The sequence below is a fragment of the Neofelis nebulosa genome, chromosome 11, assembly GCF_028018385.1.
Source record: "Neofelis nebulosa isolate mNeoNeb1 chromosome 11, mNeoNeb1.pri, whole genome shotgun sequence".
Lineage (NCBI taxonomy): Eukaryota > Metazoa > Chordata > Mammalia > Carnivora > Felidae > Neofelis > Neofelis nebulosa.
Genome location: NC_080792.1, coordinates 69,020,419 through 69,046,059, shown reverse-complemented (window position 1 = coordinate 69,046,059; position 25,641 = coordinate 69,020,419). Strand labels below are relative to the sequence as shown.

At 49.1% G+C, this 25,641-nt stretch overlaps 1 protein-coding gene and 1 long non-coding RNA gene across 6 annotated transcripts in view; one reads left to right on the top strand and one right to left on the bottom strand.

Annotated features, from left to right (window-relative positions):
• MYO18B (myosin XVIIIB) overlaps window positions 1-25,641 on the bottom strand; it is a 258,325-nt gene that overhangs the window by 110,752 nt on the left and 121,932 nt on the right. For all 3 annotated transcript variants that reach the window (XM_058693096.1, XM_058693095.1, XM_058693097.1), the window contains exons 26-32: window positions 20,424-20,543; window positions 19,999-20,107; window positions 15,964-16,088; window positions 11,120-11,274; window positions 6,770-6,893; window positions 5,771-5,971; window positions 1,202-1,312 (exon numbers count right to left, since the gene is read on the bottom strand). In XM_058693096.1, coding sequence (XP_058549079.1) covers window positions 1,202-1,312; window positions 5,771-5,971; window positions 6,770-6,893; window positions 11,120-11,274; window positions 15,964-16,088; window positions 19,999-20,107; window positions 20,424-20,543 — 945 coding nt within the window. The remainder of the gene's footprint in view (window positions 1-1,201; window positions 1,313-5,770; window positions 5,972-6,769; window positions 6,894-11,119; window positions 11,275-15,963; window positions 16,089-19,998; window positions 20,108-20,423; window positions 20,544-25,641) is intronic.
• Window positions 8,054-12,248, top strand: LOC131490583 (uncharacterized). Of its 3 annotated transcripts, XR_009251136.1 has the most exons (4): window positions 8,054-8,884; window positions 10,341-10,938; window positions 11,621-11,747; window positions 11,823-12,244. It is a non-coding gene; the product is annotated as an uncharacterized LOC131490583 (long non-coding RNA). The 3 variants fall into 3 exon arrangements; XR_009251134.1 differs by having other exon boundaries at window positions 10,341-11,747; window positions 11,823-12,248; XR_009251135.1 differs by having other exon boundaries at window positions 10,444-11,747; window positions 11,823-12,247.

Here is a 25,641-nt window from a genome sequence, read left to right as displayed (position 1 = left end):
ACTCGGTAGTTGATGACGTTGGGACTTGACCCAAGCCTCCATGACTCCGAGGAAAGCAGCGACATTGGCTTTCTTGTGCGTCTTATGAACTGGCCTTGAGTGACCAGCGCCGGATACAGAGCAAGGAGTCAAGGAATAGCGTGGATTTTAGTAGTAGTTGAAGCTTTTAAATCACTTTCCTAAGATGGCACAGTTGTTAAGGTGGAAAAGCAAAGATCCGGACAAAGAGTCTGCAAATTCCAACACCCAGACCCTCAAGCCCTACAATCTGGAGGTCTCCATAGACAGACCGCCCTGGGAGCTAATAGCAGGAGTCAGTTTTAGGAAATGCTCCTCAGCCCTTTCTTGGAGAGTCAAATGTACACAAAGCCGTGAAAGATCTGCAAGGGTCCCGCAGCGAGAAAACCTATTAACTGAGCCATGCCCCACAGCTTTCCAGCCACTCCACTGAAAGGACTCCTCTTACATTCACGTCAGTCAATGCATCTGTAAGGGTGTATATCTCAGCACTGGTTATAATGACAGAAGATCTGAAAATCCTGAATGCCCAGCCACAGGAGGCTTGTTGAACAAATTACAGCACGTGCCTAATGTGGACTGCTTTGAAGCTCTTAACTATGTACATCAGACCGGTATTTACTGACATGGAAAGAGGAAAGAGGCCAAGGACAAAATGCCGAGTGAAAGGCTTCAAGAAAGCACGGCCCCATTCGGGTGAAACGGTATCTCAACAAATATGTTATGTGTGTGTGTCGCATGACAGAGAGATACGAACTGGCTTGTAAAATAGTGGTAATGATAGTTTCCGGATGGTAAGATTTGAAGGGTTTATTGCTTTCTTATCCACTGTTTGAAAGGTCTGCAGGAGCTCGGATGACGCGTTAGGAAATTGTCTGCAAAGGAGACAGCCAGAAAGGACTGGTCCCCTTCTTGAAACATGGAAGGCCTTCCCCAAGGCCTAAGTCACATGGAACTGTGGGCTTTGGGCAGAAATCTGGGGGTGATTATGCTTGACAGTTCCAGAGGCTTCTGGAAGCTCCAGAACCATATTTAAGAGAGGTACTTCTGCTCTAGCAGCCTTGACAGCTAAGGTCTTAGGCGGATACAAAAAGTCGGTCCCCAGGCTCTGGAGTGCACCGCCCCCCACCCTAAGGAAAATGGCACCCAAGACTGGACCTGCCAGGGCCCAAGGGGCACTTACCCGCTTCTGGCAGGACTGGCGGACATCTTCCAGCTCCTCCTCCTGGTCCTCACGGTCCTTCTGGTGCATCTGTTTCATCCGCTCGATCTCCAGCTCAAACCGCTGGCGGAGCTGGGGACAGCAAGGACAGCACATGAGGGTGACCCACACCAACCATGTCATCTGTGGTACTCCAGCTGCATTCTTCCTTTCTGGGATGCAGGGGTGAGAGTCCAGTAGCCCCCCACAGGTCCCCAGGGAGGTCAGAAATGGTAGATAAATAGCCCACATGCCACCTCTATCCCCTCCTGTGGTCACTACAAACATCATTAATCTGTCAGGCTACTTTCTGCTGAGTTTAGATGGAAGAATGCTTCAGAATCCTTCTCGACAATTGTTTAAGTTTATTTACTTATTTTGAGAGAAAGAGAGAGAAAGCACAAGCAGGGGAAGGGCAGAGAGAGACGGAGACAGAGAATCCTGAGCAGATTCCGCACCGTCGGCCCAGAGCCTTGCGCGGGGCTCGATCCCACACACCGTGAGGTCACGATCTGAGCTGAAATCAAGCGTCAGATGCTTAACCGACTGAGCCACCTAAGAACCCGCTTCTCAACACTTTTAAGATGAGGCAGATGTCATAAAAAAATTTTAAACGGGGGGTGGGGGGGGGCACCTGGGTGGCTCAGTCGGTTAGGTGTCTGACTTCGGCTCAAGTCATGACCTCAGGGTTCGGGAGTTCGAGCCCCCCACCCTGCTCTGTGCTGACAGCTCGGAGCCTGGAAGCTGCTTCGGATTCTGTGCCTCGCCCTCTTTCTGGCCCTCCCCCACTCATGCTCTCTCTCTCTCTCAAAAATAAAATAACATAAAAAAGTAAAAAAAAAAAAAAAAATGAAGCATATGTGTCCTCTCTGGAGCAAAGCATCCGTGATGGTGTTTTGAATGAGTGGGTAGGTGGGCGGCTGGATGGTAAAATGAGTTTATTTATGAAGGTATGAAAGCCTCCAGGGGGAGATCACTTGCCCAGAATGTCACCTTGGACAATTCCCTTTGCCTCCGATCACTCTTCTCTGCGGAAAACAATCACCTTAAAATGCATTATGAGAATTCAGTGAGATGGCCCGCGTAAAGCACCTAGTACGTCGCCCGGCGCACGAATCTGACTTTCTCTTTTGAAAACAGAGAGGACTGCCCCCCTCCCTCCTGGAAGACGTAACGAACAGCTGTGTCCCGCGAAGGAGGTGAGTCTTTTCAATAAGAGCCTCCAAGAGCTGCAGCGCATGATGTCTAAGCTGTATGGTGCTGTCTAGAAGGTTCTAGAATTGGAAGCAGCCGTCACGGGTTCCTGTTGCGGTTCGAGATTTTCCTATTTTGATCTTTGATCCAGGAGGGATTGATCCAAGCCCCTGCTTCTCAGATTCTGTGGTGTGTTAGAATTGAACAATACAATTTGTAAAAAAAAAAAAAAAAATTTGCATTTTTAGAGCTTCCCCCTTGACCTACCGCAGAATCTCCAGGGTCCAGGCTCCAAGAATCTATACTTTCCAGCTTTCTCTACCGTGGTGGTGAGGCAAAAGGATAGTGTACCACAGAGCCTTTATTACAGCTCCTGGCATAAAGTAAGCTCACATTAAATGTCAACCTCCTTCCTCGCCTCCTTTTAAAATGACAGGTTATGGGGAGATAATCCAAAACGAGGAGCTTAAGCAAGTAAATATAATATTTCCTTTTCTTTTTTTTTTCCTCTAGCCTCTTGGACACTCCTGACATCTGCAATACCATTTATGTCAAGCCTATATGAGTGACCATAAAATTCCCCGGGGAAAGTGCTATATTGTAATCCATAAATATCTCCCGGATGTCTACAAGGGCACAACGCCGCGTGGGGTTCTGGGCAAAGCTAAAGACGGATGGAAGTGTTGAGTCAGCCTTGCCTCCTGTGTAGGTTGAGGGTGGCGAATTAGGAAAGTTGCATTAACTTTCGGGTCCCTGTGGTCACAGGAGCACATTTCCGCTGCTGAGCGCCGAGAGGTGCCGGTGACATCTTAAAGAACCGACACAATTTTCCAAAGTGCCCACTTTATTCCTGACGCTGGGTGGCTATGGGAGTTGCGCGATCTTCCATATCCCTTAAAAATCTACACAGACATCCCACCTCCTTCGTACACCTCCATGGATCCCTCGCTGGAGCTGGGGAAAGCCAGGGGGTTGAAAAGCCTCCCGTTTCGGGGTACAGATGAGGAGACTGAAGTCTAGAGAAAACAGGGAGCTTGCCTAAGGTCATATCGACTGAGCTGCCTTGAGGACCCCATGTGGATGCGACCATACTTCAGCCACAGACCTTTCCTGCCTCTAGGCTTTTGTACTGGCTGTTCCTCCTGCCCGGAACTCTCTCCGTGCCAACTTGCACTCACCCTTCACTTCCTCCGGTAAATGCCACTTCCTCCGGTAAATGCCGCTTTCTCCAGGAAGTCTTCCCTGATTGTTCCTCCCCCACCCCACCCCCGCTCCCAAGACCAGATCGGCAAGTTAAACTTCCTCTTAACACTCAGCATGACTCCAAACTTCCAGAAGGCAGAGACCACATCTGTCTTGTTTACAGCTACATCGCATGATGCAAAGTAGGCGCTTGATAAATTCCTGCCGGCTGAGTGAGTGAAGGGACTCTGCTTCCTGAACTGCTTCGGACTCTGTCCCTCCATGCCCACCACAAGCCTGGGCTCCACGCCAAGGGAGTGAGGGTAAGTGAGAAGCAAGGGTAGGCGCCCCGGTGCTCCCTCTCCTCCTTGCCCCCTGAATCACCACTCCTGTTCCTCACTGACCCAGAGCTGCTCAGGGTTCATCTGCTTTACATATTCATGCTATACCTGGGGTGCCTGGGCAGCTCAGCGGCTGAGTGTCCAACTCTTGATTTCAGCTCGGGTCATGATCTCATAGTTCGTGAGTTCAAGCCCCGCATCGGGTTCTGTGCTGACAGCATGGAGCCTGCTTGGGATTCTCTCTCTCTCCCTCTCTCTCTGCCCCTCCCTCGCTCTCTCCCCCCCACCCACCGCATCAAAAATAAGTAAATAAACGTTTCAAAAAAGTATATATTCATGCTACCTAGTCACACTTTCTTGAAAAGGGGGTCCCCGACTTATAACCACTTTGAAATCACGGCAGCCTGAGAAATGCCCCAGGAGACATTGCTTCCCAGAGAAGCATCAGGAAACAGCTTTGCTTCCCCCTTGAAAAGCTGGTTTGTTTCTACCTTGGGATAATAAAGAGCAGGCAGCTCACATTTCCTTTTTCTCTCTGGCCACCAGGAATTTTAGAGCAGGAACCATGAAGGCTGTAAGATCGTATGCTTTGTGGTTCTGTTTATGCATTCGCTGTCCCCCAAACTCCTTAGTGTCTGCTTTAGTGTGTGTTTCTCTGGCTTGGATTGCTTTATTTATAATGTTTCTGTTTTAGGGGTGCCCGGGTGGCTCAGTCGGTTGAGCATCCGACTTCGGCTCAGGCCATGATCTTGGGGTTCATGGGTTCCAGCCCCGCCCTGGGCTCTGCGCTGACAGCTCAGAGCCTGGAGCCTGATTCGGATTCTGTGTCTCCCCCTCTCTCTCTCCCTTCCCCCTGCTCATGCTCTGTCTCTCTCTCTCAAAAATAAATAAACATGAAAAATGTATATAATGTTTCTGTTTTATTATGCAGACATTCTATATGCTGCTTGAATCAATTCCTTTGTGGAATGGGGTGGGCATATCAACAGACAAGCCAACAAATAAAATCCTCATCTGATACCTCACAAAAGGTGCTGAAACTAGATAGAGTATTTGATATTTCTGCCTACTTCCCCTTAGTTATTTTGTGGTTCCCAAAGAGCTAGTGCTCCAATCTTCCTCGAGGCTGTGCACGTAACAGGTGTTCTGGGTGCGACGGAGTCATAGGGCACAGGCCCAGTTCCCTGGCACCTTCTCTCTCTGTCTCTGAGCCTCAGCTTCCACATCTGTGAAGTGGGGATATACTGACATCTGACCATCTAAGGTTCTGGGGGAGATTCCTGAGATATGAGCCAAGGGCTGAGTCTGGTATACAGACGGCACTCAGTAAGCCTCAGATACCAGGCCAACAGCTATTTCTTGAGCACCAGCTAAGTACCTTGGCTCATTCTAGGCTCTGGGGAAGCCTGATCAGTAACATCAACAAAGCACCCTGCCTTCCTGAAACATTCTAATGGGGGAGAGCAGCATGGAGGAATTTTTTTTTTTTTTTAAATACTATCGAAGAAGATGATAGATACTGTAAAGGAGAAGACAGCAGCTAAGGGCATGGGAAGTGGACGTGGGGTGGGGGTGGGGCTGCTTTCAAGAAGGTGATCAGGGCAAGCTTCTCTGAGGTGACCTTGACGCTTTGCAGGATGGGAGGAGTGGGCTACATCATGGAGGACCCGAATGCCGAACCTGGAGGTTGAGAGAGTCTCGGGGGTAATCGGGAGCCATAGAAGAATGAGGAGCAGCTGAGTGAGATGAGGCGTTGGTGTTGCCTTCCAACAACCCCCTACCGCACAGGAGCCAGCATGGGACAGGGCATCGGCCTGGGACAGGGCTTTCCTACCTGCTCCAGCTGCTTGATGGTGTTTTCTTGCTGACTCTGGATTTTCTCATGCTCCAGGGCGCTGGATTCCAGATTCCAGAGCCTCTCCTTCAAGCCAGCGACACAGTTTTCTCCCAGAGAGGACAACCCCAAGAGCTCCCGCTTATGGGCCTGCAATGTCTCCACCTCCTGCTTCAGCTGCGAGGTTTCCTGCTCTTTTTGCTGGAGACCAAAGGGGCAGAGATCTAGAGTCACGTGACCACATGCCCCATCCACCAGGGAACGCCTGACATCCCTACCTTGGCCTGGCAGCCCCAGCAGGCCGCCCCCCCTCCCCGGTGGGACACCAAGGGCTGCTCCCTGGGACAGCTCACACAGCACAGGTGGAGGCCTTTTGGGGGAGCAGTTACCACCCCCCCAGAGTTGGGCCTCAAAGCACATAAAGGGAGCGTTTGTCCATTTGTAAGCTGGGTATCTGCCGAGGCTGGGATGCAGACATTGGGGCAGAGAGGCAAGGTGTCCAGAAATGACTCGTTCAGGTTAGAAAGTCAGCTCCGAGGCCAAAGAACTTTGGGCTAGATCAAGAGGGAGCTGAATTCCAGGCTGAGAGCTCTTTTAGGGGTAGCAGGGAGCCACAGAAGGGTGAGGAACAAATGAGTAAGGTGCCTGTGTTGTACTTTAATAAAACCCCTCTGTGCTGGAAGCCTGCATCGTGCCCCTGGGTGGGGCGACAACGACCTCCTTCCTTGCCCAGCCTCTCCCACCTGCCAGGTGGGCACCTTGAGAGTGCTAGGGAGATCTCATTATCAATATCCCAACTACTTTTTGTTGTGTTAGGGCACCCTGGGATCCATGACCCCAGCTGGCGGGCAGACCGATACCCCCCCCAGAGTTCTCTCCCGGTCACTATTTACTGCAGGTGCACGGCAGGGAATGGCGGGGGCAGGGGAGGTTCCTGGAAGCCAGCAACTAAGAGCCAAGATGGCTCCATGTGCCCCCCAACTCCACCCCATCCCTTACCTTCAACCGCTGCTGAAGCTGGCCCAGTTCCCATCGGACACTGGTGTTCTCCTGGGTCACTTTCTCTCGAAGACCCTTCTCAAACACAGACTCACCCAGGGCTTGGGCCAGCTGCATGTCAAACCTGTTCAAGCAGAGCAGATGTCATGGCACTGGGGCGGAGGACCAGGAGGGCTGGAGAGAGGCGGTTAGCTTGCTGAGAACCGTGAGGCTGAGAGAGGGGGCCCCAGACAATGGGAGGTTTTGCTCCGTGCTTTTGCGTAAGGTTGCGGACGTGCGGTTGAAATTTGAAACGCCAGAGAGCAACTTTTAGGGTTTACGTGGAGTTTCGGCAAAAGTAATGGAGACTTACATAAAACACAACATGCATAAGTAAAAATAATAGAATAAAAGTATATACAGATACGGGAAAAGAATTTAAAAAAAACTTACAGAGCGATAGAAAAATTGCACCTATCTGGTTTGCCCATATATGCCAGGAAATAGTTAAATCTACAAGACCTAGGTTGCGGGGCGGGGGGGGGGGGGGGTCTCGCACTCATTGACCCGTGAAGGAGTGAATGCATATATCTGCACAAACAAGAGATATTTTCCATTTCACCCCCTCTATATCATCTGGTTTGGGCACGCATACGTTGCATTAGAGCACCGTAATTACTGATAAAAGGTTGGACATTAATACATTCGGTGTGGTCCTCATTTGTCATCTCAGAAAAAAAAACACAAAGACTAGCCTGTCCTCTTGGGGGCTGGCCAGGGAATTAGGAAATGCCTCATTTGGGGGCTCCCTGCCCGTCCAGGATGGTGACCACTGGGTGAGAAGAACTTCCTGGATTCGATATCATTCCATGCAGTTACCTTGGTCCTATATCCCTATCACAGATGAGGAGATCAGTACAGGAGGCTTTGGCAAGCCTCAATAAGATGTGATCTTGGTCACTTGCCCTTGGCCCACACAGAAAGTGCCACTGCTCCAGGGACCTTGGTATGGCCAGAAGGGTTAAACTGGGCATGGGGTTGGGGTCTTAGTGAGAAGAAAGTCCCCCTTGTTACAAGATTATCCAATGTATCTTAAAGCTAGATGGTCATTCAAAGCCTCAGACTCCTGAGAAAGCCGATCATGGGTCACAGGAGGGGGTCCTCCTGTTGGAAGAGCCCAGGAGTTTTCTGATTGGCTGTTGGTGACATCATTCAAGAGGCGCCCCTGCCGCCCCTGTGAATGGAAACATTGTGATGGTGATAATGACCCAGCAGTCCCAAGGTGCCGGGCTCTGGGCTGGGGTCCATGTGGTCTTTATAACAATTCAGCAAGAAACATGTAATGATATCCATTTTATAGAAGAGGAAACAAGTTCAGAGAGGCAGAGTGATTCGCCCCTAAATTCCAAAGTGGCCGAGGTGGGCTTGAGCCCAGCTTCTCTACTGTCTCAGCTAGTCCCCCATCTAACTGGGGCAGGTGGGATAAGGCAGTGGGGGCCAGACAGTGACCGATGTTTCAGAGGAGACCTTGACTTAACAGGCCACCCGATGCCAAAGAATGGCTCCTATGGACTCCAGCTTCTGGAACACACCGAATGACCGCCTGCCTGAGGCCAGAGGGATTCACACACATGCCTCACCCCACTAGAAGCAGGCCTGGGGTCTAACTTCCAGTATGTGTGGGAGTTGGTGAGCCCAGCGCAGGCCCCACCCCAAGGCGACAGGCTCGGAGCTCCATCGGCCCTCGGAACCGAGCTCTGTGACCCATGGGGTAACCGTGGCAACGATTAGCCAAGCCCAGATGGAGCCACTTTGGGCCACTCTGAACTTGGAAACCACGTTGGGGACAGGGAGCTCCCCTGCATGGAGACATCAGTCCATCCAGGGCTCAGCAAACTAAGGAGGCGGCTACCTCTACGATTTGATTAAAGTTGGAGAGATTATGAAGTATTGCTGACTTCTAGATCTTTCCCTCCCTATGGTTATTTTGCCCGGATTCCCACTTAGGCCTTTAGCCTCCCTGCTATATTGCTGGACTCCCTAGAAAGAAAATGGCTGCCATTTGCAACGAGCGTCAAAACATGAATTAACTTCTGCCAGGGGATGGTAGAAGGGTAGGGCAGCATCACAGGACAGGTAAGTCTTGGAAGGAAGAAATGGGATCTTTCCCAGGAGGGCACCATGGGGAGGTTCTTGAGAGCCTGGAATGAAAGATTCTGACCAAGGGGGTCGGGAACGACCAGAGAGGTGGAATTTTCTGGCTGCATAACCTCCACAGAGAGCCCCCGGATCCCTCAGAGAGTGGAAACCCTACCTAGAGCCTCTCAGAACAGGAACAGAAGCCACAGATGAAAGCCAACGTTGTCACAGCTGGCAGAAACTCAGGGGATGTTAGAGTCCCCGCCTCTCAGTTTGCAGATAGGGTCTGTCGGAGCTATTATTCAGCAAACAGGTGGCCTGTTTAAGTCAAGGACTCCTCTGAAACCTCAGTCTCTCTGGCCCAGAGAAGTGGTATCATCTGACAAGGTCACACAGGAACTGGCCAAGGAAAGACAAAGCCATTTTCCCCACTGCAAGGACAAGGTTCAGCCAGAATACCCCGGCAGGTGGAAAAGGAAACAGAGTCAGATTATCAATAAAAGATTAAAGAACCTCTCTCATTTGAGGGGGGCATGCTAACAACCCCCCAAAGACTTTTTGTTTTCACATGAAAAAGTCAGCTCTGAAAAGATCAAAGTGATAGGGCACCTGGGTGGCTCAGTCAGTTAAGCATCTGACTCTCAGTTTCGGCTCAGGTCATGATCTTGCAGTTTGTGGGTCTTAGCCCCGTGCATGGGTCAGCACTGAGAGTGCGGAGCCTGCTTGGGATTGATTCTCTCTCCCTCTCTCTGTCCTCCCCTGCTCGTCCTCTCTCTCTCTCTCAAAATAAATGAACTTAAAAAAAAAGAAAAAAGAAAAGCTCAGAGTGAGAGAAAGAATATTTAAAAAAATTTTTTTAATGTTTATTTATTTTTGAAGGAGAGAGAGAGAGACAGCGTGAGCGGGGGAGGGGCAGAGAGAGAGGGAGACACAGAATCAGAAGCAGGCTCCCAGCTGTCAGCACAGAGCCCGACGTGGGGCTCGAACTCACAGACCGCATGACTTGGGTCATGAGATCATGACCCATGAGATCATGACCACAGAACTCATGACTTGGGTCATGAGATCATGACCCAAGCCGAAGTTGGACGCTCAACCGGCTGAGCCACCCAGGCGCCCCATACAGGAAGAATATTTAATTATGCAGACCCAAGTTCAAAATCCGTGCCCCTCCCATGAAAATATAATTCAGCTTGCCACCTCTTGGAAAAGAAGTGCCTTGAGCAAAACCACATCCTAGTCACATTTTCCAGTATTTTTAGTCCAGACTGTCTAAAAGAGACTGTGTCTCGTCTATCATTAGAGGCGGTCTGACTCCAGACGGGACCCCTCCCTGCACACCCTCACCCTCACCAGCAAAGCTGCAGAACTCAGGCACAGCCAGGGTGTCCAGGGATTAGATGAGCACAGGCACTGAGGTTTCGCATGTGCAAACTCATGGGTACCCGTCTAGGCTCCACCACTTGCTGAGCTATGACCACATCCCGACGGGAAGGCAAGCGTGGGAACCAGAGTGCAGGGTGCAGCTTCAAGGCTGGCATCTCGTTCATGCACAGGGCCCTGTCTACGCCAGAAGTGCTCATGTGATCGGAGAGCCTAAGTGCCGACTGAAAAGGGAAGTGAGTCGATTTGGGGCCTCCCCCATTCTCTGGCCCCATTTTCCGCAACGGGGCTAGGAGCCGGGATTCAGGCTGTCGAGCCTACCAACCCCATCACTTAGTCCTCGCTACAATGGAGTATTCCCATCCCCCACCTAAGGATAAGGAACTGAGGCTGAGGGGGTTGGATGACTTCTCCAAGGTCATACAACTAGAGAGAGGCACAGCTCGGACTTGAACTGGGGTGGTCTGACATCAGCCCTTGCTCTCCCGCCCACCATGCTCGGGTGTCCTCGCCCTCCACGGCCATCTCTTCACTTGACAAAGGGGGGTGCTGAGGCCCAGAGAGGCCAAGAAAGCTCCCCGAGGTCACACGGTCGATTGGTTGCAGAACGAGACTGGGGAACAGAAAAGAATGGCTTTTTGCTGCATGCTTGGGAGAAGCCTACAGGAGTAAGTGTGAGGGGTGGGGAGGAAAATGGGAGCAGAACGAGGGGTGAGGGGTTCCACCTTGTGGATGAGGAGCCCTGACAGGAGTGAGGGGGCTGAGGAGGAGAACCTGGAGACCCCCAGGAGGCCCCAGCATCGATGCAGCCCACCCTGGAGCCCAGCGACGGCGTGAAACACAACTCACTTCTTCTGCTTCTTCTCGAGCTCGTGACTCCGGCTTTGCTGGTCCTCCAGCTGGAGGCGGGTGTCCTCCAGGTCACAGGTCAGATGGTGGCACTTCCTCTTTAGCTGGTGAGCCATTTTCTTGGCCCCCTCATAAGCGCTCTGCAGCTCCCCGAGCTGTGGGAGTGAGTCACAGAATGAGCTACCCCTCTCCGCCCGCACTGGACAGGCTTTCCTCTTCTTCTTCCTTTTTAATCACGACAGCGTTTTTATTTATTTATTTTTAATTTCATTTTTTATTTTTTAAAATTTACATCCAAATTAGTTAGCATCTAGTGCCACAATGATTTCAGGAGTAGATTCCTTAGTGCCCCTTGCCCGTTTAGCCCATCCCCCCTCCCACAACCCCTCCAGCAACCCTCAGTTTGTTCTCCATATGTATGAGCCTCTTCTGTTTTGCCCCCCTCCCTGTTTTTATATTATTTTTGTTTCCCTTCCCTTGTCTACTTCTTATTTCAAGCAGCTGCCATTTCTGAGGTGAGCACAGTGGGAAAGAGAACAGGTACTGGGGTCGGAGAGACCCTGTCGTGACCACTTTCTGCCTGTTTCCCAGGGAGGAAGCTACTTCTCTGACCCCGTCTGCTCAAGAGGTGAGATGGGAGGGTGGTGATTCCATCAGTCTCTCAAGGTTGTTTTTAATTTTACTCAATAATCTTCCTGCCAAGGTGCCCCATAGAGTCTTTACAAGCCCTGTCGCCACAAGAAGACTGAGGACTGTATACCTAATAACCCCATCAGCTGGCATCATCCCAGAGCTCATGTGGGGATTAGCCATGGAGCAGCCAAAATGGCGGCCGTAGAAGATCTGGCCAGGAAATCTGAGAGATGGGCTCTGAAGGTTAGAGCAGTAAATGGCCCTTCCGACGGGCTGAATTACACGCGGATACACATGACCGTGAACAAACAGAAAAGCAAAGCCTCTTGCATCTTTCTCGAGGAACCCCCCCACCAAATGTCCTCGTTTGAATCTGGGAGAGAGGACAACTCAGCACACTCGCTTTGAAGAAATGGCCTCATTAAAGAATTTCTTTAAATAAGCAAAACTCTGAGTTAATGAAGCCTGTAATTCTAAATTCAGTATTTGACGGCAAATGGGATGTTTTCTTATATTCTGCTGCTCAGGAAAGGTTGCAGCTTTATTACTTTTTAATGCAGCATGAATAGCCCGCCCCCCCCATTCCTTGGGGAACCTGACCCGCCTTTATAATTTGTTATTAAAGAACTGTGCTATTTTCCTGCAGTTGGGTTTAGCCACAGCTCAGGATGTTCTTGAAGAGTAGACATAATGCCCTTCTGGGAAGTGACCACTAAAACCATCAACACCATGGAGGATCCTGAGTTTCACTGCCATTATTTATCAAATCCCATGTGATCTCACCCTGGCCCACTTCTGCAGGTGATTACACAATGCTTTTCTCTCACACTGAGGAGATAGATATAGATTATACATAGATAGATATAGATATAGATATAGATATAGATATAGATATAGATGTAAATATAGATATAGATAATGGCAAGACAGGCAAATATGGCCTCCATTTTCAAGGCGCTTACCACTAAAGGTGGGGAGGGACCAAGAAGTAAGCAGATAATTACAATACACTATGATGAGTTTTATACTTGGGGACCCAATTCAGAGGCACCCAAACAATCCGTATCAGCAGAGACTTTCTGGCAGGAAGGACATGTAAGCTCAGATCTTAAAGATAGTTGAAAGTATCCAGGTAGGGGAGAGAGAGTATTCTAGGAAAAGGAAACAGCATGTGCAAAGGCCCAGAGATGAGGAAGAACAAGGCAGTGCAATGGAACAGGACAGACAGCCCAGAAATAAACTCAGAGAAATCTAGAAAAGTGGTCTTTCACAAAGGGGCAAAGCTGATACAATGAGCCAAACAGTCTTTTCAACAAACGATACTGGGACAACTTGGTCATCCACACGCAAAAAAAAGAGAATCTTAACACAGATCTCACACCCTTCACAAAAATTAACTCAAAATGGATCATAGACCTAAATGTAAAATGCAAAACCTTGAAGTTCCCAGAAGATAATGTAGAAGAAAACCTTTATGACCTTAGGTTTGGCAATGACTTAAAAAACATTTTTAATGTTTATTTTTGAGTGACAGACACAGAGCATGAGCAGTGGAAGGGCAGAGAGAGAGAGAGAGAGAGAGAGAATCTGAAGCAGTCTCCAGGCTCTGAGCTGTCAGCACAGAGCCTGACACAGGGCTTGAACTCACGGAGTTCGAGATCATGACCTGAGTCGAAGTTGGATGCTTAACCGACTGAGCCACCCAGGCGCCCCTGGCAGTGACTTTTTAGAAATGCACAAAAGCCATGACCCATAAAAGAAAGTTTATAAGCTGGACTTCATTAAAATTAAAAAAAAAATTCTACGTTGCAAAAGACACAATCAAGAAAATGAAAAGACAAGCCACAGACTGGGAGAAAATATTTGCAAAAAAGCCTGTCAGATAGAGGATTGTTATCCAAATTATACAAAGAACACTTAAAATCCAACAAGAAAACAACTCAATTTTAAAAATGGGACAAAGATCTTAGCGGTAGAAAGAAATGAGCTATGGGGGTGCCTAGGTGGCTCCATTAGTTGAGCATCCAACTCGATTTAGGCTCAGCTCACGATCTCGTGGTCCTGGGATCGAGCCTCGCATGGGGCTCTGCACTGAGCATGGAACCTGCTTGGGATTCTCTCTCTCTCTCTCTCTCTCTCTCTCTCTCTGCCCTTCTCCCCTGCTCTCACTCTCTCTCAAAAAAAATTTTTTTTTAAAATAAGCCATCAAGCCACAGAAGGACGTGGAGGTAACTTAAATGCACATTACTAAGTGAAAGGAGCCAGTCTAAAAAGTTTACATGCTGTAGTATTCCAACTATAGGACGTTCTGGAAAAGGCAAAAGTATGGAGGGATGAATTGGTACAGGGGTGTACTGATAAAGCAGAGAGGATTTTTATGGTAGTGAAAATACTCTATAAAGCTACGATGGTGGATACATGCCATTATACATTTGTCTAAACCCACAGAACGTACAACGACAGGAGGGAACCCAACGTAAACTATGGACTTTGGGTGATGATGATGTGTTAATGTAGGTTCATCCATTGTATCAAGTGGACCACTCTGGTGGTGGATGTTGACCATGCAGGATGCTATAAAGGGGAATCATGGGGAAGTACCTTCCGCTCTATTTGGCTATGAGCTTTAAACACGTGAGTGTGGTTGGACCCGGTGTGCTAAGGCTGGTATACCCACTTAGGAGAGCGGATTCTCCTCCCAGTTCCAGACCCAATGATATCACAATGGTAGATGGAAACTGTCCCCTGTATGCCATGGACATTGGAAATTGGCAAATGCTACCCATCAGGGTGTTTATTTTCAGAAGCACACCGCTAGTTGAAGGGTAGACTGGTCAGAATGTACAAATGGGGGTAGTTGGAGACAATGCAACACAGGCAAAGAGGTCAAACTATCCCTCCATTCACCTAGAGAACACGAGGGACAAATACATTATATTTGTAACATCCAGCTGCACATTCAAGAAAGAAAGGAAAATTTGGGGATATCCAAAATGCAAAGGACACAAAACGAAAGCAGTAATCGTAGATGCTGATACTCTGGCAGACAGGGTGGAGGAGAAGACGAGCAGCGGAAAGATCCAGAAATAACACTGAAGATAATGGCTGTGTTTGAATGGCCAGACGGGGGCGAGAGACAAAGCCTTGGGGGCACAGAAGATGAAAAGTTGGAATGAATACCCCTGCATTCATTCAGGACCCTCAAAGACCTGGGCCTTGGGGCAAGGGGACAGGAAATGATCCACCCACTGGCCTGGAAGGTGGTCAGAAAACCTGGTGCACTCTGGCTCTGGGTGGGGGAGAAAGTATTCCCCTAAGAAATCCAAACCCCGGGTCTGTGTCTCGGGGGGGGTTTAAAGCTCCAAGTGGCACCTGGCACAAGTTGCAACAGTCTGAAACAGAGAGAATGTCACATAGTCTCAGGGGCTGCTGTAGAAGACAAGGCAAAAGTGTCCCATCTCGACAGAGACACCCACAGCCCTGTAAACAGAACTGCCATGAAAAGCAGTAAAAAGTTTTTAAAAATTTCAAAGTAAGATCAACTGACAATACAAAATAATGAAACACACACACACACACATACACACACACACGCACAATTCACCGTAAGACAGGAAGCAAAAGGAACATTCCACCATGCGGACCACCTGGGGTTCCCGTGGCAGGAGTAGAGGGGCATGTTGAAGATGAGCTCACAATCAAAACTGACAAAACACTCAAGAAAACAATCCGCCCTGAGAGTCAGCGTAATTTGCAAAGACAGAACAGTCCAAAAGAGACTCTGAAAGATCTCTTGGCCTCAGTGTGGCAGGTGGTTGAGGGGAGAGGCTGGAGGCAAGGAGACCAAGCAGGAGGCTGTTGCTCTGGTCTAGATGAGAGATGGAGGTGGCAGATTGAGGCAAAGGGAATGGATAAGATTTGACTATTCTAAGGGCTTATTAAAATCATTTTATAGAAGAGAAGATCTGAGGCCCAAGATCTGAGATTCTTTATTCCAGAGTATTCTTCCCCATGCAGAACACGCACACATAGACAAAGTATTTCCCACCTCCCACAGAGACTCACATTTGTAACAACAGTGGAGGTGCAAAAACATGAAATGGGGGTGCTCTCTTTCTCCCTCCCCAGGTTCGGCCAATACCTTGAACGGTGGAGGTAGGAACCTGACCAATCTGACATTCTTGGGACCCAGACTAGCTACAACCTCTTACCTTCTGCTCCAGCTCTTTCCTGGATGTCAACTCAGAGTCCAGCCTCTCTTCAAATTGCTGTAGACGCTTCCGCAGGAAGTTGTTCTCCATCTGAGCACAGTCGAACCGCATCATCCATTCATCTGCTATTTGACAAAGTCAGGGAGGCCGGGATGGGAGGCTAGGTGAATCAGGGTGGTTCTCTCACACTCTCTTAGCTCTTTGATCATAATTTCACAGTATAGAGTTCCTGAGGCTTGATCTTGGACTTTAGGTTAATAAATTCTGCTTTAAGTCCAAGTTTTTTTTAAAAAAAAACACTTCTTCCAGGAAGCCTGTCCTGACCACTTCTGGTTGTCTAAAGTCATACTGTTCAATTCCTCTACAAGCATACATATACTTTCCTTCTTCCAAGGAAATCCCATGACCTTCGAGGACCGGAGAGATGTTTTAGTCATGTATAGATCCTCAACACCCTCTAGGAGTGTCCCCTACCCACACAGAATATTTCCCCATATGTGATGATACAAGTTCACCAACTGGAATCACCTTACTGGCCAACCACCTTGGGTGGGATAGTACATACGCAGTGACTTTTGGTTAAATTATTTAATAAACATTGAATAATAATTAAAGAATCTACTGAATACATAGCAACAGAGGCATTGGTCCCAAGTTGTCTCTATGAGAGAACAATCCCTTGATTTAGTTAAAAAAAAAATCACTTGCTGACGTGATGAAAACTGTTTGCATGAATAGAATGGGCTAGACCAGGTTAGGATGTCTTTGGATTTTCTGAGTAATAGAGTAATGCCCCTTAAGGTAATGGAGCTGTGGGAGACATTCCATATGTGGACAGCTGAAGATAGAGACCACTTCATTCATCTTTCCATCCGTCCATCCATCCATACCATCTTCCATCCATCCATCCACCCATTCCTCTTACCATCCATCCATTCATCCATCCATCATCCATCCATCATCCATCCATCCATTCATCCATCCATCATCCATCCATCCATCCATCCATCCATCTCTCCGTTCATCCATCCCATTCATCCCATCCATCCATCCATCCATCCATCCATCCATTCCATCTCTCCATCCATCCATCTCTTCATTCATCCCTCCATCCACCCATCTCTTCATCTATCCATCCATCCATCCACCCATTCCTCTCACCATCCATCCACCCATCCATCCATACATCCATCCATCTCTTCATCCATCCATCTCTTCATCCATCCATCCATCCATCCATCCATCCATCCATCTCTTCATCCATCCATCTCTTCATCCATCCATCCATCCATTGACCTGTCCATCATCCATCCATCATACATTGTTCAATTTACCATCCACTGAAATGCCCACTGAGAACACTACTTCATACCAGGCACAAAGGATAATGAAACAAATAAGAAACCACTGTATCTTCCAGGAGAAATCTAGTGGGGGAGACAACATACAAAAAGACAGCTGCAATCTAGAATGATCAGAGCTCTCGTAAGGCAAGCTTAGGGAACTCCAGAAGAGAATTCAAACTCATTAAATCAGCAAATGTTTTTGTTCATCATTGTGTCCACAGGACTTACTACAATGCCTAGCATATCATAAATGCCTCATAACTTTCACTGGATAGGTGATGGATATTAGGGTGAATGGATAGGTCAGTACTGGGATGGACAGATGGAAGGAAGGAAGGAAGGAAGGAAGGAAGGAAGGAAGGAAGGAAGGACTCTTGGATAGATGGTAGGACTGAGGTCTTAGGAGAGGTGACCCCAATAGGGACTCCCACATAAGTAACCCAACCAGGATGATATAGTTGTAAGGAGTTAGAGCTTGTTCGAGTTTCCACTAAGGTAAATAATATCATGGTGGAAAAAGTATCCTATCTCCCCACCAGGATAAAAAAAAAAAAAAAACTCAAACAGCAGATAGCTGCAAAAGGAGGAGAAAGCAGAAAGCATTTCCGCACCTGTGCATGTGTTCTGTGCTAAGATGTGCTACAGAGCAGGTAGTAGGAGTTGTCAACATGAGCAGAGGAGAAAACCATTCTCCATTCTTCAACGCTGCTTTCTCCTGCCAACGCCCCTCCCTGGGGGTGGGGGGGGTGCATTCTTTTCTTTAAAATAATTTTTTAATGTTTATTTATTTATTTTGAGAGTGACAGAGCACACGAGCAGGGGAAGAAGGGCAGAGAAAGAGGGAGAGAGAATCCCAAGCAGGCCCCTTGCAGTCAGTGTAAGGTGTCCGGTGGGACTTCGAGCCCACGGACCATGAGATCACGACCTGAGCCGACATCAAGAGTCGGAGACACCATAAAAGGGCCTCTTCAGATACCCCACCATGCATGGTGGGAAAACAGCTACGTTTTTCATAATTGATACTCCGGCTCCATCCATTGAGGAGCTGTGGTGGCATTGCTCGGGTGTGATTAAAGTGTTTTATTGCTCCTTTTGACTTTCCTATATTTAACATTTTTTCCTGTAATGAGCATGTATTGCTTTCCTAATGGAAAACAAAATATTTGTAGATTGGCTTCCTGGAATGAGCCTCCAGGGCTGAGAGCCTCTACAGCATCGTGACGAATGTGCTCGCGAGCTCAGCATGCCTCCCCCTCCCATCCAGTTCCCAGATCCTCCCAGAGAAAAACGAACTGGGGACTAATGTGGGGGGGTCTCAGTCCCAGTCGGGACAGAACTGGGGCCATGCTCTTCTGGGGGAAACTTTGCTGTCCTACCTCCTGGTTCTATAAAAACCCATTTCCTCTCTCCCTGCTTGTACTGAGTGTCGTGTGCCAGAGAACCCCCAAACTCCTCTGTAAACGCCTGTCCTGGGGGTGGGGGTGGGGGGCAGGAAGACAGGAAGCAAGAGGGGAGTGAAAAGCAAACGCACTTTGCCTCTTCACCGCCTCCTGACCTCCGTTCCTCTGAGCGTCCCTGACGTTTCTAGGGCATACATCCTCTGGGGGCATGGAAGAAAGAATGTCAACGTTTTATAAAAGCTGACAGACACACCGGGCATCCTTGTCCCCTGACTCATTTAGGCTGGGGAGAGGAGTTGACGGAGATGTCACCCATTGAACCATGAGATGTGAGCCCCCAGGCAACTCCAGAAGCCCGGCTCCACCAGAAAACCCCGGCTCTGCTGAGCACACCTAACCGCTGGGCAATTCAGGGGCCTCAGCTTCTCTCCATCCAGTAACTGCTGAGCGCCTGGCACTGCTCTCAAATGGGGATGGTATGGGGCACGTGGGTGGCTCAGTCTTGATTTCGGCCCAGCTCATGATCTCGCGGTTCCTGAGTTCGAGCCCCGCGTTGGGCTCTGCGCTAACAGTGAGGAGCCTGCTTGAGATTCTCTCTCTCTTTCTGTCTCTGCGCCTCCCCTGCTCTCTCTCTCTCTCTCTCAAAAATAAATAAACATTTTTCAAAATGGGGAGGGTAGTAGTTTCTGTGCCACAGCCTACGAACATGGATGGATGATGACCCCACTACAGCATTAGCAGTAAATAAAGTCGCCATGCACGTGGCGTTAACCGCTTTCCATCAACCGCCTTTCCTATCAATCCATCCATCTGAAAGACGAGGGAGCCAAAGCACACATTTCTCTGCCCAAAAGCCACCCACATCAAAGAAAGTCAAGTCCAGATTCAAATCCAGAAATGCCGTTTCACAGATGCTGCGTGTAACCACCGAAATGCCTTAACCTAAAATCCATGTATCAAAACTATTCATGTAATTGTAAAGGGGCCTTGCCATAGAGTCACTGTTGTTTGGGTCGTTCTTTGAGTTATTACTGACCTGTACCTGTCACCTTGATAAAGCACTATCTGGGATATTGTTGGGTTCTCTGTTTAATGTCTGCACCAGACCGGAAGCTCCGGGAGGGCAGGGCTGTGGCCGTTTGCTCTGACAAAATGACAGCCCCTGATGCAGCCTCTAGTGCATACTAAGTGCTCAGGGCGAACGACTGCATGAACGAACAAATGAATGGAACAAAAGGAGGGCATGTTTTTCACCCCCTGTCTAATCCCGAGAGTCCCGGTTTGCTTACCTCCTCCTGTGTGGCTCCTTTCCAAGTCATCCAACTGAATTTTCTGCTGTGCTTCTCCCAACTGCTTCTGTACTTCTCCCAAATTCTTCTGGACTTGCTCATACTTGCTCTGGAAGAAAGGCCCCAGGGTGTCAAACTGGAGCCCAGGGCAGTCTGGGCCTGGCCATCCCCCCCGCCTGCCCATGGTGGCTTGGTAACCAAGGACTGTCTACCCTTTACATAGTCCTCATCCAGGACACCTCCAAGGTCAAGGCTTAGGAAGACACAAATGTCCTCCAGGACCTTGAACATGAGAGTCAGTAAGCCACCGCCTCTTGCTTATAGTCTTCCGGCTCCCACATGTGAGCAGACAAGGAGGCAGGTAGACCCAAAGGCTCCCAGCCACCCTGCTCAGCCACACCCGCCACCACCCCTGGGCCACCCACCTTCAGCTCCTGGACCTCCCGGAAGGCCCGCAGCCGCTCTGCCCGCTCACTCTCTAGCACCTGGCAGGCCACGTCCCCTCTGAAGTGCTCATCAGCCAGCTCCGCGGTCAGTTCAGCAACCTGGAATTGGGAGGGTTACAGCAGAGTCACTCGTGGTGAGGGGACGTCATCTCTTCTCCCCCGGGGCACCCTCCACAGGACCAGCCCAGACAAATCACGGGCTCTTGTGGCAAAAGGGCATCTCCGTGTAATGAGGCGGTTCGGGGTGTGATGGTCAGAATGTTATTGGTCCCGATGTGTTAGAATTCTTGGCCCAATGCTCACTAGCTGTGTGACTGCCCCACGCAGGATGCCTGTCTGATTCTCGGTTTCCTCAGCTTTAAGGGGTGGGGCATGACTTAGAGAATTGTCTTGACAATTAAATGAGATAATCCACATAAAGTTAGCGCAGTGCTGGCACGTAGTAAATGTTCAATTAAAGGAAGTTATCCTGGGTGGCTCAGTCGGCTGGGCGTCCAACCCTTGATTTCAGCTCAGGTCATGATCCCAGGGTGGTGGGATTGAGCCCCACACGGGGCTCCACACTGAGTGGGGAGCCTGTTTAATATCCTCTCTCTCCCTCTGTCCCTCCCCCTGCTTGCTCTCTCTCTTAAGAAAAATAGAAATTAAAAAAAAAAAGTTATTCTAGCAGAAGCTCTCCTTACCCATCCTTCAGCGAGCCATTTTGCTGGACAGATCAATGGGCTCCCCTTGGTAAGACATGCAGGTGCTCACCACACAAGAACGCCCTCAGCTAGGAAACCTCTCTGTGGCTCCCCGTGATCTACCTGCCTCCACCGGGGGACAGCCATGCACACCCAGTACTGGTCGTGCGTGTTCCCCACCCATTTATGCCTGTCACATTTCTGCTGTAATTACCGATTCAATTAGCTCTTGTATATACCTATAAAACACGACCAGGCCAGGAGTTTCCACAAAAACTAAATGGAACGCGTTGGAAGAAATAATACAAGTTGCTTCTCAAAACTCTTAAAATCTGTGGGGCACCTGGGTGGCTCAGTTGGTTAAGCTTTCAACTTCAGCTCCGGTCATGCTCTCACGGTTCATGAGTTCGAGCTCCGCATCCGGATCTCTGCTATCAGCACAGAACCCGCTTCGGATCCTGTCTCCCTCTCTCTCTGTCCCTCCTCCTCCTCCTCCTCCTCCTCCTCCTCCTCCTCCTCCTCCTCTCTCTGTCTCAAAAATAAATAAATAAATAAATAAATAAACTCTTAAAATTTGTTTTTTTAATGTTTATTTTTTCTTGAGAGAATGGAGACACAGTGCAAGTGGGAGAGGAGCAGAGAGAGAGGGAGAGAGAGAATCCCAAGCAGGTTCCACGCTCAGCACAGACCCCAACACAGGGCTCAATCTCAAGACCACAAGATCACGGCCGGAACAGATATCAAGAGTCGGACACTCAACCGACATGAGCCACCCAGGTGCCCCCAAACTCTTAAAATTCTAATTTTTAAAATGCATGTGTCTCGTCAAACAGTTTCAGGTGCCAAACTTATTTTTAAAAAAGGAACTAAAAAATTCGGCTTATGCATTCAAACTACTTTTCCATTTGCTCTGCTTTAATGATATCAAAGCTGGAAATCACACGGTCACGTGTTAGGGGCATGGTTTAAGAAAGGAAGAATGTCTCAAGTCAGGTGCTCATACTCTGAAGGCTGTGGTCCAGAAATAGCGTGAGTTGTAGTCATGTTCAGGGGCAAAAATAAAAATGTTTATATCTGAATGAAATCCAACTTGCGCTGACTTTTCCCCCCATCAGTGACCAACTACACATGCCAGATGGGTCAAGGCTTCTGTGTTATTACTGTCCCAAAGTGCAGCCTTCGAACCCGGGAAGTGGACTGTTTATGACCAAGAGGCTTAGAAATGACCTTACGCAGCAGGGTCGCTTGGGAAACGGAGACTCCCTCCATGGGGGCAGTGGTCAAAGTCAAGACAGGGAAGGAAAAGAACACAATAGAAGTAAGGCATAGGGTTCAAGTCCAGACACACTGCGTGACCTTGGACAAATCCCTTCTTCTCTTGAGCTGTGAAACACACTGCATTAAGGACTGTCTATTGTCCTGCTGGCATTCCCATCTGATGCCACAACTTCATGTCATGACTGAAGATGTCTACACGCTTCACTCTCCCATGAGACCCTGTGTGTGGCACCAAGGAGCGGCTGTGGGGTGTTGTCACAGACACCAAGGGGCCCTTCCGGCATGGAATCCACCTGCCCCGCCCCCCAAGCTAGTTCCCATCAATACCATCAGCTCATAGGTGGTCTCAAAACTCATTCCTCTGCCCCATGAAGAAGGCAGATGAAGATCTGTATGTTTCGACATGAAAAACAAAAGCAAAAACAAGATATATGGCCAACAGTGGGGGAGAAAAGCAAAGTGGCAGAATAGGACGTTTGGCCCGTGCTCGTTTTTGTTTTCTTTCTACTTGTACAGAAAAAGGCACTCTCAAACTGTTAATAGGGATTTTTTTTCTTGTTTTCCTAGAAGGGCGTGGGCTCACAGGGGACTCCGGTTTCTTTACGATGCATCTCTGCGCTGCTGGTAATCAGAAGAGCACAAAACAAATATCTTAAAAAAAATAGTCCCCCCAAATTGAGCGGCAAACAAATAAACCAGAGCTGCTGCTCTGCACGTTCTATGCTGCCCCCCTTTTTCTCCCCTCCACCTGCCCATTGGCTTCCTGTCTTGGTGACCACACCAGTAGCTGCTCAGACCTACGTGTGCCTTTTATAGAAATGGGGTGGGGGGAGAGGCTTAGGGGGAGCATTCTGAAGTCACACAGCAAGTGAGTGGCAGAGCTGGGACGGGAGCCCAGATCCCTCTGGTCCAAGTAACCACCACTTAACAAGCCAGGGGCTCTCCCAGTGTGCACCGGGCTGTCTCTGGGGTGAGGATTCTGTTTGCTGTTCCTCCCACTGTCATCTTTAAAGTGTTCTGGGGGAAACATTTGCCCTGCAGTCCCCTGGGATGGCTGTTAAAATATTCCCAGTATATTCCTCAGTAGTCCCAGAACGCCCACACCGTAACCTCTGTGGTGGGACCCAGGGATCTGAAGTTCAACACACTCCATGGTTGTCCTTAAGCACAACCAAGCTTAAGAATTACTGCCATAGAGGCCCTGGGTGGCTCAGTCGATTAAGTGGCCAACTCTTGGTTTCCGCTCAGGTCTTGATCTTGAGGTTCGTGGGTTCGAGCCCCACGTTGGGCTCCGTACTGAGAGTTGGAGCCTGCTTGGGATTCTCTCTCTCTCTCTCTCTCTCTTTCTATGCCTCTCCCTTGCTTGTGCTCTCTCTCTCAAAAAAAAAAAAATTAATAAATAAATAAACTTTAAAAAAAGAACTGCTGGCATAGAAATTGCCAGAATCTCTTCCTAATCTTGGCCTCACACCTGGCTTTAGATGGGTTAGATTTCCTTATGGGCACACAACAGCACTGGCACTGGGGGAGCGATCGTTTGCACTTGGCTCTGAACACAGGCTGGTACGATCCAGGAACGCCCAGACCATGACCCTGATCCCCGCCTTCCCATCCCCACCACCAGCATTGATCCTAAACACCAGGATCGTGTTCTCTCCGCCTTAGACAATTAGTACGAAATTTCATTTGTGCTAATCAGCCTGAGCAAAGGGAGCACAACATTAATTTAATGCATTAATTTTGAGTTCTACACAATCCAAGTCTGGAGTCCAAAGGACAATTAGTCCTCTCAGATTAGGGAAATGACAGATGCTTTTCCCAGAGACGAGTAGCCCCTGGCCTTCCCCTAGCCCCACAAATCCCTCTCCCCTTCCCACATTTCGGGGCCCAAGGGCTTTATTCACAGAGGTGAGAGGTGGGCACCATGCCCAGAGTTATTAGGTGAGTGCAAAATGAAAACCGGTTTAATGAGGGAAGAGCCTGGTTTGCAAACCCAGAAGGGTCCTTGCCGATTACTCAGGCACCAATTAACTAGAAATTATTCTGAAAACCTCCCTGGATCCACCACTTAAGCCAAATCATCAGAAACTCTCTTTCTACTCAGGGACCATGACTCCAAAAGTCTGCCAGAGAGAAGGGGACAGATACGAATAAATGGGCTGTACATGTGGCATAGAGTCAAATAGAAATACTCCATATCCCGTGCCCTGGCATCACGGCAGCCTGAGGGAGATGGCAACAAAACATTTGACGGGCATTAAATGCTGAGCACACGTGCGACCCTTTGGGCTGTCACTGTCACTGCCGCTTATCATTCATTATATGAGCACCGACTGTGTGCCAGGCCCTGCCTTCAAGGATCTTTCTGTTGAGCTGGGGAGATAAACCCACGTGTCTGAGCCCAACCCTGTCCTTGGCTCTTATATTCAAGAGTTCTCAAAGCTCCCCAAATTGTCTGGTCTACAGAAAGCAAGCAGTGGTCTTTCACTGTGTGCTTTTCAATTTAAGGAAAAGCATTGGTTCCTTAGAAGCCCTTGCAGGAGAAATAGCTCATACTCATCGGATGAGCTGGGGAGAGACATGTGCTAATCTCTTGCTGTGTGCCTGTCAAGTGCCTTATGAGGAGAGGATTTTTATTTCCTTTCCACAGAACGGAAAACTGAGGCATTGAGCGGTGAAATGATTTGTTCAAGGTCATGGCTGATAAGTCACACGGGGAGTCCAGCTGGGCAGCCTGAATCCCAGGTCCTGACTCGTAATTACAGGGCCGTCCTGTCCCACATCTGCCACCTGACTCAAAGCTGGGGGTCAGCAGTACAGGAGCCTTGGTGTACCTGGGGCAGACCGGGAGGTAGTGGGTGGGGGAAAGGAGGCGAAACAGACAGCTGGGTATGGTTCAAAGGCAAGGCCACCCACCCCCGAGGGGCCATGACCAAAGGGAGCTTTATGGAGCCCCCGAGGAAGGGAAGCCCCACCCCTGTCAACCTGAGTGATTAAGAGAAAAGATGGAAAATGAAAGCAGAAAAAGAGGGGATGGGGAGAAAATAAATCAATAGGCAGAGGGTCTGTCCAGCTGCAGAGCCAGCTGGCCGCTTTGGGCTTCAATCTCACGGTATCTGCCCTCGAAGCTGCCTCGGTCATGAGGGGAAATTCAGAACAAATCTCAGCTTACTGGCGGGCTCCAGGGCTCCAGAGACTCACTCTGGGCACCAGTTCAGGGACCGCCCTGTGTACTT